Here is a 15,047-nt window from a genome sequence, read left to right on the forward strand (position 1 = left end):
GAGTCTAGTGCTTTCCTTGCATATTTGAGCAATATACAAGAAAGGCACCAGACTCCGGTCTTTGGAGATATCGGCACAGAGGGATCTTTCTGGCGTCATAGGTCACCAGTCAGTCTTTCATTAGCAGGCAGCCAAAGTCACACTCAGAGCAACACAACCCCTGGCTATGGCCAGAACAGATGAGGAAGATAACCCCACTCATCTGTCTGTTGGTGTCGCAGCAGCAAAACAGCTTGACAGCTCTGCCTCCTGCCAGTTTTTCAGAGCCTGCCTGATCCAGCATCCCAGGCTAACAAACATGTTGAGGGAATATTGAAGAAATGACTTTAGTATGCAGGTGCCACGCATGATTGCATTAATATATACCTCCCTATTTTTATTATTTAAACAAATGTACCCTAGTTCCCCTCAAAGGTGCAAGTCTTGGAGAATATTTTTGGACTGGTGGCCCCGAAATGACACCCACTTTTGCAGTGTAAGAAATCTTCCTTAGACATCCCCAAGCTGGTTCAGCAAAATATTTCACCAGTAATATTCTACATGGGTCACTCACTGGTTTGTCGTGTCCAGTGCTGCCCTCCTTGACTTTCAGAATCTGACATCTTCCCACGATGGCATAAAGGCCATTGTTAGACCTGACAAGGGTAGACCCATTGAATTAATTGAATTTACTGTTCTGTTAATGCATGACTCTGCAGTTAATTTGTTGAAACTACTGTAGCTGGAAGTAACCAACAGGATTCAAGCCTGTGATTGTTAACCTTCATGCTTCATCACCCAGTTTGCAGATAATCCTAGGCTGGCTCCACAAGAGCTCAGAACATCTGGATGTCTTTTAGACCATCGCTTTTTTGACATCCCTTTACTTTAGCCCCTCTCCTCCTGGCAGATTTCCTACTAATACAGATAATGCCAGGTTTTCCTTTGCCAACACCAGTTTTGGGATTATTTCTTGGCATGCACACTGCAATATTTCAAGCCAGGAGGTCATAATCTGTGGAAGGACTGTTGCTTTGGAGGCAAAGAACTGCCATTTGACAATGCGGAGGGCAGCAGGACTGTTGTGGTAACTTCCATTTAGTGTTTTCTCTGGCTTTGCATCATAGAGCCACAGTGATACCCAGAAGAGTTTTAACAGCACAAAATCCAAATATCCCTACACTCCATTTGGCTTTACCTCTTCTCCATCATCTGCATTTCAGATCTTCTCATTTCCGTCATTCCTTATCCTCATGTTCCATTGAATGTGTTGGATAAGGTCCAAGGCAGTAGGAATGACAACTCAGACCTGAGAAGTATGCATTTGAGTTCCTTTGGCCTGTTACAGACTGCCAAAATAAAGCTGCTTCGGGTCTCTTTGGAGGTATGCTATTTAAATAATACATAGGTCCTAAGAGTCCGGAGGTCGCGCCAAAGCCACACTCCATTCCTAAGCACTGGAGTGCAGCTTTGGTGCAGCTTCCGGATTCTTAGGATGCATGCATCATTTAAATAGCATACCTCCAAAGAGACCCGAAGCAGCTTTATTTTGGCAGTCTGTAACAGGCCTTAGTGTCAGAGCCAGGAAATTTTAGCTTTTTTTTGGACCACAACTCGGAGAACTCCCCAACCAGCATGGACAGTAGTCATGCTGGTTGGTAGATTCTGGGAACCGTAGTTCATAAAATAGCTTCTCCAAGTTCTGATCATTTTCTCTTGGATGCCTTATATTCTGCAGAATATGTTTTCATCTACTGACTACTTGTTGTAGATTAGTACATTTTAAGCAGATGGATACAGGAGAACCCAATGTGAATGGACCAAATTCAAAAGAAAACCCTGTCGCACAGACAACACCAAAATCGTAAAGAGAAGAATGAAACATAACATTTTTACCAACATTGTTGAGGATTCCCTTTAGTAGGTATTTTGCAGTTTGAAGAAGTGTAGAATGGAAGGTCCTGCAGTTGGAGATGCTTTGAATTTCTTTAACGATGAACATTTCTTGAAATGTCTACCTTCCCACAGGATCAGGAATTTGGGTACCACCATTAAGTTTCCTAATGTTTTGGTAATCCTTGAAGTAGTTAAGCTACTTAAACGAATGGCTTCTGTTTAAGTTCTCTCCTGGCCTAGAGGAGCCAATGTGGTGCATCTCCTAATATAGTGACCAGACGTCTTTAACCAAAAAGGTGTTTAAGAACTTCCCCACTTCTTTATGTCTTTCCTTGCCAATTAAATGTTGTGGTTCCACTGAAACCATCATTAGTGATTTTTTAAAAATCCAAAAGCACAAAGGGGGAAAGTGTTTAAGAAATTTGGGAACAGGAGTTTTGGAGTAGGAGTGCACCCACATGGCTAAAACTTCACAATACGAAGGAAATTACATTAGATGTTCAGTTGCTCTTGTCTTAGAAAGAGTATTCAGTTTTCTTTTTGATGCTTTTATATTACACACCTATCCCCAAAGACTAAAATAAATAAAATGAAGGGCTGTATACCTCAGAGTGATTTAGAACCACTTGGAAGCAAGCCTTCCTAGTTTCAATGAAACTGCTAGAGAGATGACTCGAACACCAGCTGATGCCCATGAACAAAATTGGTGTTGCTCTTTTCTAAAGCTTTAGAAAATAAACCTTTCTCTCCTACAGCCAGTTTTTGAGGTACGATGACCCCATAGTTTAGGTCAGGTAGCATTAATGTATCCAAAGTAAAATGGAAAAGGCCTAGGAATCGGAGCTGTTACTAGGACTAAGCAGAAATACTAACTTTTGCAGTGCTTTTAAAATAACCTAGATGTAACCAGGTGTCTGCTAAGAATTTCTTAGCTGGAGCCTTCGGATTGCTGGGTGTCTTAGGTGAAACTGTTTGCAATGTGTTTTCTGCCTTAAAACCAATGACCAGAAAATGAAGCTGGTTCGTTATGAGCTCTTGTGTTGCTCGGAGACATCCATGGTTTCTTTCCAAGGCTTGCATTGCCAAAGTGTGTATGAAGTTGACCGGACATTTCTTGTATGTTGGCCATTTTGTTCTGAACAATGTCCAAGCGAGAGGAAGCATGTCTGTGGAGGGTGAGAAATGCATGAGGGGGGCATGGTCAACCTGGACAAAACCAGGTGGATTTCCTCCAAAATATATATATATAACCCAATGATACCCAAATTCCAGCCATTGCCAGAGTGCCAAGAGCCATGGGCTGTATTTCGGACTGAAAGAGGGATCTTGAGTGCTCCCTGAATTATCATTGTTATTATTCAGGAAGGGCATCCTCAAGAAAGGAGGGGGTTACAAAAAAAAAGATGACTATGACTTTGGGTGCATGCAAAACTTGAGTAGCTGCCCACCATGACTTGGAGCAGCTATGCATGAGCACATTGAGAGCACGGGCATTTAACTCTTCAATTGTTGAAACCTTAAAACACTAGGATTTCACTATGTGCTTCTCTTCCCCCGCACCCTTCCTCGCACTCTTCTGCATTCATTTTCAGACTTCTAATAACAGCATGTTCATGGCTGAGGCTTGCGCTTTGGCTGTGCATCAGGGGCTTATTTTTAGCACCAGCTTCCCACCGGTTCGCATTCATCCGGCAGTGCGGACAGGCACCTTTTGGAAAACTTTAGGTTTCCCTAGGTGAGCAGAACAAAGCAGGATAGCTCTGTTGGATGGAGAAGAGGTTTCCCCATGGTTTCTGCATGCCACCTTTCCAAAGAATTGGATGGATCCCTTTTTCTTTGCAAAATGAATAAGCCTCTCTAAAGCGTTGGCTCCCATCGCTCAAGCATTGTTGTTGTCTGATGTGAAGTCAAAGGTTTTCATGGCCGACATCCATAGATTTTTGTGGGTTTTTCGAGCTATGTTCTGGAAGAGTTTATTCCTGACGTTTCGCCAGCATCTGTGGCTGGCATCTTCAAAGACTGCTGGCATGGGAGATAGTTGGGTATTTATATAGAGTGAGAGACTGTGACCCTGGGTTGAGAGGAGTGGTTTCCATGTTGATCTGTGCATTGTTCTACACACTTAAATTCAAGACCCAATGAAATGCAAATGAAAACCAGCCAGGGTCAGGGTTTCCCCCCAGAAAACAATGGATCTCTAATTAAACAGACACAAATCCTCTTTGCACATCCTCCCACCCTGAGAAACTTGCCATTCACAATAACAGAACAGTACACAGATTAACATGGAAATCACTCCTCCCAACCCAGGGCCACACTGTGTGTGTTTATGTGTATCCCCAACTCTCTTCCATGCCAGCATTCTCTGAAGATGCCAGCCACAGATGCAGGCGAAACATCAAGAATAAACTCTTCTAGAACATGGTCATATTACCTGGGGAAAAAACCCCAAAAGCCATTGTTGTTGTCTGCTTGGCTAAGAATAGCAACAGGGCACTTTCCCTTCCTTGCAGTCCACTGGTTTGAGAAGAAGTCGGGAAGGGAGAGTTATAATAAAGTGGAGAGATGAGGGCATTGCCCCCCAAATAATAATGTTCCCTTTCCGCAAGGAAAATGTCTGGCATTGCAGAATGAGACTCTGGAAACCATTTGTGCCTAGAGCTCTTCCATTTGTTGTCTTCACATTCCCTTGTGCCATTTGTTCTCTTCCGTTTGTTGTCTTCATTTTGCCTGCCCCATTTCTTTGGAAGCCTAAACTGTATTTCTAAATTCTCAACTTAAGTTTTACAAATTACTGCAATGCTAGACATTTGGGCATGGAAGGAAACTTTCCAGGGGGAGTGTAGGATTCCTATTGGGGTGGCAGTGTCCCCATTTTGCCTTTTGCCCCATATCTGCACCTCTAGAGAAAGCAGAAGGGAAACCATTTTAAATTGAAAAACACATTTCAATATTGCAGCCAAGATAGACAAAGGGGTGAACCTGCCCCCTCAAATACTTTCTAACGAGATGCCATGTGTAAATAAGAGTGGTACTTTGGCATGACTTCCAAGAGACATGTTTCATGTAACCAAATCCATTGGGAGCCTCCATTTTGTTTCATGGAATAGGTTGATGTGAGACACAAATCCAGCTTCCCGACAGCTCTAGGATCACAATCTTTGCCCTCTTTTCTAAACCAAAAATGCATACTGCTTCTAAAATGCATTCCCAAGTCTTGAACGTTGCACAGAGGTGGGTTGATTTCATGCTGTTTCCAACATTTCAAAGGAAACCCACCAACTCTAAGTCTTCAGCTGTAGGGATACTGCAAGAGCATCCCTGCAGGACCAGCTTTTCAACAGCATTTCAGTCTGGAGATTGGATTTCAGCCATCACATTGTTTAAATTTGGGAACAAAATGTGTCTATTGAAGTATGTTCAGTCAGCACCAAGGGAGAGATGGGAGATCGCTGTCATCCTCAAAGCTGATAAAAGAGATGTTGAGCAGGGGAGCAGGCTTTCCATGGGACAGGAGTGGCAGGTTAGCTGTTGCTTTTAAAGGAAATTAAAATCACCTAGAACAAGAAAGTTATGCAGCCAAATAACTGCAAGGTAGCAGTTGGGCAAGTCACACTCTTTCATCCTCAAAGGCAAATCTCCTTCCGAACAAATCGTGCCAAGATAGATTAGTCATAGGGTCACCATAAGTTGAAAAGGACTTGAAGGCAATCCCCCAACAAGCAAAGCAAGTAGGCCATACTGATGAGAAATTGTGGTGGGATGAAAAGCAAGCAGCATTGATAGCTGGGATAGACATTTGGATCCAAATTTAATCGTGTTTGGAATAGATCCTTTGAGATCAGTAGGACTTAGCACTCCCAACCTGTCACATTGGTTTCAATAGGTCTACTAGAAGCAAGATTGAGTCTGGATTCAAGGGATAGGTTTTATCTGCTGTGTGAAACAACCTTTCTTTCCAGAATCATAGGCATGTTACAGACTGCCAAAATAAAGCTGCTTCGGGTCTCTTTGGAGGTATGCTGTTTAAATGATGCATGCATCCTAAGAATCCGGAAGCTGCACCAAAGCTGCACTCCAGTGCTTAGGAATGGAGTGTGGCTTTGGCGCAACCTCCAGACTCTTAGGACCCATGCATCATTTAAATAGCATACCTCCAAAGAGACCCGAAGCAGCTTTATTTTGGCAGTCTGTAACAGGCCATACTGTCTTAACCTGTGAACCTGGGATTGCTATTCTTTCAACCCTTCCCTTTCCAAGACCTGAAAAGTCTCTTCTAGCTGTCTTTCAAAATCGAAGAAATTAATCCAGATTGCAATGGTGATGGAGTGGGCTAGGATGGAGAGCATAATTGATCTATACTTTTATGCCATTTGTTTATTCAAATATCGATACCCCATTTTACAATTCATGGCATTGGTGAAACACTAGCTGGCCAAACCCAATCAATACAATTATGAGCTGATGGACAGGAACAATAAAACAGCAGACCACCATTATTATACAGCTGTATGATGCAGCCCATAATGCAGGGGCTAAGTTCCTGAAAGTTACCAAACCCTATCTGATCTTGGAAGCTAAACAGGTCCAGCCCTGGCAAGTTCATGGATGAGAAACCGCCAATGAAGCCTAGGTACTATAGGCTGTATTTCGGAAGAAGGAACTGGCAAAATAAGCCGCTCTGATAGCCTTTAGGGCTGAAGGGCAGGGTGTAAATACTATAATAAATAAATAAATAATACACCTCTGGGTATTCCTTGCCTAAGGAAACCCAGTGAAATTAACATAATTGGTGTAAGTCAAATGACTGGGAGAAACCTAAATACCTTCAAGGCCCCAGATCCTGTGTGATCTTGGAAGTTCAGCAGGGCCAACCCTGGCTGGTACAGGGATGGGAGACCAACAAATCTCAGCTGCTGAAGGGATCTTTCATATTTCAGAGGAAGGAACTGACAAAACCCCATCTGAGTATTCCTTGCCTTAAAAAATGCTACAAAATTCATGGGGTCACCAACAGTTGACTTGAAGACATATAGACACATCTACAAGGCCTAGAAACATCATCCCCCCCCCCCCCCTTCAAACACAGAGTCACTTCCCATTTGGAAATAAAGGCCATTCAAGCTGGAACAGATGGGAAAGGAGTTGGGGGGGGGGAGAGACAACAATCTTAGCCCTCCCCGTCTTTAACGCCAGACATATCTCAGAATCAACCACAAAAGAGTCTTGTACCATCTATGAAACTGACAAGTTTTATTTGGCGTAAGCAGTTTTGTGCGCCAAGGCTCTTGGTTGCTGTTGTTTTGCTGTGACGGAGTACAACGTAGGGAAGTTTCAGAATGATATTGCCTGAAATTAATTCTGATTTTAAAAAGAGAGAGAGATTGGAAATGCTTCTCTGGAAATCAATTTAGGAAGTAATGCATAATGGTGTTGTGCAAATGCATGTCTGGCGAAGGGAATGAGAATAATACTCATTCCGACGCATGCATTCAGAGAGTTTCCCCCGTTCCTACCCAATTGATTTTAACTTCTTTAATTCCAAGTGACAAAACAATTGTGTGCGGTTGGAAAGTTAATTCTCATTTATTCTGAAAAAATTTGCAGGGGAATGTGAGTGCTTTCTAATCAAAAATGAAGAATAAAGCCTTTTAATAGTCAAATGAAAAATGTAATAAGAAAACCCAAGACATAATTTGTGGCGCGTTGAAGATGCCTTCTTGTGCCGTTCGCTGACATTTTTAAGGCTACCAAGTGCAGATAGGAGAGGAATGTTTTAGAAATGTTCCACTTCTTATGGTTGGGGATGGAGGGGAGTGGAAATAAAAGACCCTTTGCTTCATAAAAAATGCAGCATTGACCTTTTTACTTTTAAGAAAACATAGCGGTGGGTTATTTTTTTTTTTTTTATGCTCTTATAGCGAAAGGAAAATTCTCAGAAAAGAAGCCACTCACAGGAGATAAGAATAGGAAGCCACTTTCATTGTAGGCCCACAAATGAGTCCACCGATGCTGTTTTCTGAATTGCTCTACTGGGTTTAGAGGTTGCTGATATTGTCACAACAAGAGAAAAGTTTCTTTCTTTGGGATATAATTTGATCAGGAGATTCTATTGGACTTTTGCAGCAATGAGCAACCTTGCAATCTGGGCACAGGAGGAGAGATCTGGAAAATCCCTGATTCCCGATCCTCTCCTATTCCCATCCATGGCAAGCCTTTCCTAGATCCAAATTCTTCTCTGGATCTTCTACGCTTTGGATACAGTCCTTTGCAAGCAACCCTTCCCACCAACTTCATGGGAAAGGCAAGCTTCAGAGTTGGATGCAAGTCTACCTTTTGCAATATATGTTTCACTGAGACATTTCTCAGAGAGGAGAAGGAGGAGATCATCACCATTATCCCTCCTTTTTCCTAGTTTGGGACTCAAGGCAGGCCATGATAGTTTAACCATAGTTAAACATTAACAGCAAGCAAAAGTTTAAAATGCATCTAAACCATCATAATGTGGAAAGATTTTGAAAAATAACAACTAATAAAAAGTCAGACACATTCTACCAGATCTCTTTTCTCTGACAAATCTATTCTCAAAAGGCCAACCAGAATAGAAAGGGTAGAAAGATAGCAAGGAGGGTGCCAGGCTACCCTTTCTAGGGTTGTGGATCTGTGCTCTGTGGCTATTCTGCTCCTGCTAATTGTTTTATTAATTGCAATGGTAACAAGTAGGCATAGGGCTACTCAGAAGATACAAGCTGCTCTGCAGGTTACTATGGCGCAAAGAATGATGTTGCTGGAATTGCGTGCCTTCAAGTCATTTCTGAGTTACGGCGATCAAAAGGCGGACTTATCACAAGGTTTCTTGGCAAGATTTGTTCAGAGGGGGTTTGCCTTTGCTTTCCCCTGCAGCTGAGAGAGTGTGACTTGTCCAAGGTCAGCCAGTGGGTTTTTATGTCCAAACAAGGATTCAAACCCTGGTCTTCAGAGTCATAGTCCAATGTTAAAGCCACTACACTGTGCTGACTCTCAAGAATTATGTAGGTATGCTAAAAACATGGGAGTTGGGCTCCTGTTTTCATAGCAATACCTGGGTTCCTAGGGATTGGGAGAGTTATTCCCACAAAGTCACAGGTGATCTACTTATGCAGTGCAAGATCTACTTGTGCAACACCCATCCGCTCAAGTCTTTCCTTGCACAGATGCATTTTTAGTCCCCTATTCAGCTTGAACTGAGCCATTATGCAACTACAGCTCCGTTGTCTTCAGGAGACACCGGGACTACAACACTGTGCAAGAACCAGCTTGCAGTTTTACATCTGAGCAATTAGCTTATGGTCTGCTCTGTGTTGTACAGCAGGGGCAGATAGCTCTTGTTTTGCCAACCAATTGCAGGGAAGTCAGCAAAATCCTTTAGGGCTTAAACAAGACATAGCATGGCATTCAGAAAATTAGGGAGGGCATGCCTATTACCCTCCAGTGAGTTTCTGATTCAAAGGAGTGTCCCAATAAATCTGCTTTCTGCAAGGGAAGGGATTCAGGGGATCTTCATCTTTTACAACATGAGTAAGAATTTGGAGGAAGGGAGGAAGTTGAGCGGCCCACCCTTATGGTTCTGTGGGGCTTTTCTTCTTTTTGAGTTAAAAACAAATGCTGTGCCTTCGGGAGAAAAGGCAATGGGAACTTGTCTGTGACATCCTATTTGATTCTCAGTTCAACCACCTTTTTCTCTTATGCGCTGCCCATAGCCTTTGGCTGAGGAATCTGAAAATGAATTGCATCCATACAAACCTCCAAAAATGAATTGCATACTCGCACACGCCAAATCATTTTGAAACAAGCAGGGAAACAGCAGCTGTGAAAGTGGAACAGCTTTGTATTTTGCTAACAAGAAAGTATCCTTGCCTTATCAGCTTTGAGATGACTTTCCTGAAACAGATATCTTGAGAAGTCTCAAAATGAGTCTATGAGTTTTCCACCCCGAGTAATAATAATAATCAAATATATACAGCTTGCAGTTTCCTTCTGCTGTTGCTGTAGTTTTGAAAAGCGTGGTCCAAAATAGCTCTGCACTGATGTCTTAGTTGGCATTGGCAAAGGATTTGCATTCTGCACCAAAATCTGGAATTGTTTCTTACTTCTTAAATAAATGTATGTGAAGTCCTAAGTGGAAATGTCAACTAAAGAGGGGGCTTTATTTTGTCTATGTGAAGGGAGAGTTGCATGCCATGGCGAATGAATGGTTTTGAATGTCCACATTCATGTTTTTGTGTGTGCTTTTAATGGTGCCGACCAAAAAAAATCTTTCTGCTAAGCCTGTTGGTTGGTTTTAAAGAGGCAAAACAAACCCACCCTCCCCACAAAAAAGAAATGAAGAAATATGTTAAGTGATGGGAATGCCTCATTTTGCAAGCTAATTTGGAGCGCAAGCTTTTGTCGGAGGGCAAGAGACTGGCTCTTTGTTTTGTTTTTATGTCCAATTCTTTCCTGAGCAATTCACCCTCTGTTCTTAAGTGTTTTGTTTTCTCGTCCCTTGAGGAACGCAAAGAAAAATGAGTTTGTTTTTTACTTGTAAGGCATTACTCAGTTGCCCAATTCTGCTGAAGAACTGGACTATGGAGATCTCTCAGGTAAGGGCGAGCCTTTAGGTTAAGCTAAACATGTTTGTGGTTTTTGTCCGTGGGTTGGCTTCTCCCCTTTCCTTCTTCGCATCCTGGCTGGTTTGTCTTTTGGTTTGTTTGGTTTGCTGTGTTCAACATTATGCAAAGATCAACATTATGCAAAAGGCAGCATCCCAAAATGGTCCAACCCAGAGGTGGGCTTCTCTTTCTTTTTGTACACTGGATGTTGGCATGAATGAATTTCCCAATGTGCAATGTGCAAAGCAGCCTTCAAAAGTATTTCTGGAGGAGGAGGAGGAGGGGAGGCAAGGAAAACATGAGGGACGTATATTACAGGTTGTCTGGTAGCTGGTGAAAGCTCCGTTGCTAGAAATAGGAAATCCTAATTAGAAGATGATTCGGTTGAAATTCTGTCACACTTGCAAAGGGTGTTAGATTTGACTCGAGGAAGGGAGGATGTCTCACCTGCCACTTTGGGCTCCATCTGGGTTTCCTGGGACTGGATTGCTGGAAGAAGGAAGGAGAGGGCAATTATATCATGGTGGACCAGTCTGCAAATTAATCGTAACATCAACCGTGGGTTTGCTTCTTATTCTTTCTCCACAGCAGATTGATCTGGGGGAATAACGCAGGCCTCTCCGTTGTAAAAACCATTAATTACAGTGTACCCTGTCTCTCTCTCTCTCACACACACACACACACAAACACACATGCACTTAAATCGGTGGTTCTCAACCTTCCTAAGGCCACAACTTTTTAATACAGTTCCTCATGTTGTGGTGACCACATAAAATTGGTTCCTAAGACCATCGGAAATATGTGTCTTCCGATGGTCTTAGGTGACCCATATGAAAGAGCCATTCCAACCCCAAAGGAGTCGCAACCCACAAGTTGAGAACCGCTGACATAAATGATGGTTGGGTGCTATGATGATTATCCCATTTTACCTTCCCAACTGTGTTATGATGTTGACTGGTGCTTTGTCCAGAACCTCTAACCAATGTACTCCATGGATAAATGGGTATCAGAACCCTTTGCTTTCTACATTCCCCACATACACATTGGTTGAAGTATCTTTTCTAATGGGAACTTGACTAATCTGCTGTAATTGCGTAGCACGAAAGGGTCCCAAGTATGAAATTATTGACCTGGGTAGAAGAGGCAGGTATTGAAAGGGTTCTTTCCAGTTGGGGCAGATGCAAGTCCTATGCATGAGGAGATGATGGGTAGGTTGGATAATCTACCTAGGAAGGTGGTGGTCTATTTCTTTGGGGGTCTTTAAGCAAAAGTTGGATGGCCATCTCTTAGGGTTGCTTTCATTGTGTATTCCTGCATTGTAAAAGGTTGACCCTTGCAGCTCCCGCTATGATTCTGGAGGAAGAATCAACTTCTCCTCTTCTCCCGCAACTGGGAAGTATTGGTTAGGCATTGTTCCTTGGTCTGTCTGTTTGCTCCACCTCTGTGCTGAGCGAAATGTGTTCCCCCCCCCCCCCTTTCCAAACAAGAGAAATGTAATGCATCAAGAAGAAACTGGCTTGTGCTATTTCCAAAATAGAAGAAAAATAATAATAATGGCTGCCTCTTTTCTCCTGATATACGCAGCGTGGCGCCAGCCCCGTGAGCCAGGTCTCGTTGGGCCATATGAAATTGCAGTTGGTGGTCACACCCAGTCGCAAACCGGGAGAGACAGCGTATCCATTACGTGACACCAGGCTACAAATCTAGATTTTATTGGCATGATGATTTGCTCATGAATTACTTTCATGGTCCATCAAAGCCATTTGGAAGACTCATAATCTCATTTCTTTCCCTTGCCCCCTTATTCCCACAAGCAATTGGACACAGCAAAGTCCTCGCTGATTTTGGCTTCATGTCTCCATGCTGGGTTTAACCTCTCTTCTGCGACACTGAGCTGTTCAAACGGTTGGCAGGCTGTTGCGTAGAAGGAAATCTAGCAGGACCCTGCCATGCAATGCATGGAGATCGACCCAAACGCGTGACAGCCGCCTTCTTGGCATTGCCCCCCTTCATTTGCCACAATCCTTGTGGAATGTGGCCCCTGGTTGCACTTTGGGTGAAGACCAGGAGACAAGAGAGTTAAAGCCATGGCTCTGCTCTCCTTCCTTGCAACCATTTATCTGGAAATGTGACAAAAGCGACCATTTGTACACAACTTGAGACAATCTGGTTGCATGTATTCCCCTCTCTTTCAGCGGGGCTGATCCCATTCTTAAGATTTAACTCCAGACGCCTGAGTTGTAGAGCCCATTGCAATCAAAGTGGACCTGTGTAGCTTTTCCGTGTAGTTTGATTAACTAATCAAAAACTGATTAGCACCTTTGTTCATGGGGGATGCTGATTAATCAATTACTATTGATTGTAAGCCCGGCTTTGTTCTCTGGCACAGAGATGTCTGGAGGAGCAGCCAATAAAAATTGAGCACCTGTCATAGCGATTAAATTTATTAAAACAAAAATGCATTATTTTTTATGAAGCTATCTCGAAATGGGTCACTGAAGGGGAACGTATTGATTGAGGAAGGATGAACTCCTTGAATTTTGCTCGCTTAAATTAGAGACCAGATTCAATTATAATACAAGACAAACAGGTTAACACCAGCTTTAAACGGCCCATCGATAAATTACCATAGGTGCCGCGCACTTAATGCTAAACTGGGGTAATGAACAATATTATCTGTTCCTGGCGCTTGTGGGTCTCCATTTCGGTCTTCCTGCGTGATTACGGATATAAACACAGCCCTGTGTTTTAAAAATGACATGATGGCTGCCCTTAGTAGTCTTGTGCCCACTTTGAATAAGGCTCCCTTGCGCAGTCAATAAAATTTACACACCTGGGAGGGCCATTCAAAGCCCTTCCATACTTGCATTGTGTCAAAAGTCTCTTGTGCTCAGCGTCGCAACTGTGGCTGCATCCTTCTGACATTTTGTGCTGATTGAATGAGGTCTATGTTGCCATGACCACCGGCACTGGATAAATTTATATTATCTTATTTTATCTTACTTTTATTTTATTTGCATTCCTCCTTTCTCCTGGCACAGGACCCATGAAGGCTTACAACAAATTAAAACGGGGTAGAGATAAGATGTTAGTATACAAACGTTTGGAGGGTTGTTGTCTTTTTGAAAGCAGATAATAGAAAACGATAAAAGCACAACATACAATTGGCCCTTGGAACTTGCGAGGGATCCGTTCCGCCCCCCCCCCCCCAGCAAGTTCCAAACCTCACGCATATTCAAGCCCCATAGGCTTGAATGGGGTACGTGCATGCGGGGTGTGCATTGACGTTAATGGCCACCACCCCCTGTGGATTTTCAAGTCCATGGATCTCAAGTCCACAGACTTGAAGGGGCAATTGTACTCCTATTTAAACCTTTTGTGCCACATGAGTTATGAGCCAAAGTCCCACATTTAAAAAGTTTTTGATTGCTGGTGGAAAGAGAGCAAAGAGGGGAACAAGTAGACCTCCCATGGGTGGGATTTCCACAGATTAGGGGCAACCACCGAGAAGGTCCTCTTCCATGGACTCACCACACATGCTGGTGACGGTGGTAGGCCCAAGAGAAAGCACTTCCATGAAAGCTTGAAGCCTTTTTCACCAGCATCCGCCTTCCTTCACCACCACAGTGCCCACAACTTTTCTTTTCCTATCCGCAGATTGATACCAACAACGGTCGTTGTGGTGTAATGGTTTGAGTGTTGGAGTATGACTGTCAATGGGTCCATATCCCCACTCAACCATGGAAACCTACTGGGTGACTTTGGGCAAGTCAAATTCTCTGAGAGAAAGGCAATGGTAGCACGCCCGCTCTGAACAAATCATGCCAAGAAAACCTTGTGATGGGGTCGCCTTAGGTTTACCACAAGTCGGACATGACGTAAAGGCGCACAACATCCAGTGCATTAGCAGGTTTCCAACTATAGTATCTGTGGCAGGCTTTACAAATGAGGCAGACAGGTTCTTATGGTTGAACGTCAAGCATAGCATTGGTCCTCCTAGTTTAGAGACCAGGTCCAAGATTTATACCCAATGCTTGTTGCAATGGAAGAAGAAGATGGGAGAGACAGAGACAGACAGAGGCCATTTCATTGGAATCATGCCTCTATGCCAAAAGTTTCAGGGCCATCCATCATACATTTTTAAAACAAAATACCTTCTCAATTTTGATGCCTCAACATCTATCACATAAAGCAAAACATTTACAGATGCTCGCCTATGTGTGTGTGTGTCTGTGGTTGAATCATCCTAGTTTTAAAAATTCATGTCCCTTTAGAAATAGAGGCGCTGTTAAAATTTCTGTAGGAAGGAGCCTTAAATCTAAATGTGCCCAAATTAACAGCTATGCTGAGCCTGCCCAGAAGAGATCCATCAGACCTTTGCTTTTATAGCACAAATGTGCCTGAAAGAAACCTCAGGCTGATCAGTTTAGCAAGCCCTCCCTCTTCCCCCCCAATGGATCTTGGTCTCCATAACTTATCCCCCTCCCTGGGAAAAAAAGAGAAAGGTTAAACAAGGAGGAAACAAGGCCCTGTGGAGCAAAT

The 15,047-nt window shown here is 43.1% G+C and overlaps 1 protein-coding gene across 10 annotated transcripts in view; it reads left to right on the plus strand.

The window, feature by feature from the left end:
* CADM1 (cell adhesion molecule 1) overlaps positions 1 to 15,047 on the plus strand; it is a 278,434-nt gene that overhangs the window by 251,469 nt on the left and 11,918 nt on the right. For 7 of the 10 annotated variants that reach the window (XM_089538063.1, XM_089538065.1, XM_089538066.1 and 4 more), the window contains one exon: positions 10,443 to 10,496. The exons of the other annotated variants lie outside the window; for them this stretch is intronic. In XM_089538063.1, the coding sequence (XP_089394189.1) occupies positions 10,443 to 10,496 (54 nt within the window). The remainder of the gene's footprint in view (positions 1 to 10,442; positions 10,497 to 15,047) is intronic. 10 annotated transcript variants of the gene reach the window in all.

Source organism: Sceloporus occidentalis, unplaced genomic scaffold (genome assembly GCF_023333645.1).
Source record: "Sceloporus occidentalis isolate IW3139 unplaced genomic scaffold, rSceOcc1.0.p SCAF_9, whole genome shotgun sequence".
NCBI classification, from domain to species: domain Eukaryota; kingdom Metazoa; phylum Chordata; class Lepidosauria; order Squamata; family Phrynosomatidae; genus Sceloporus; species Sceloporus occidentalis.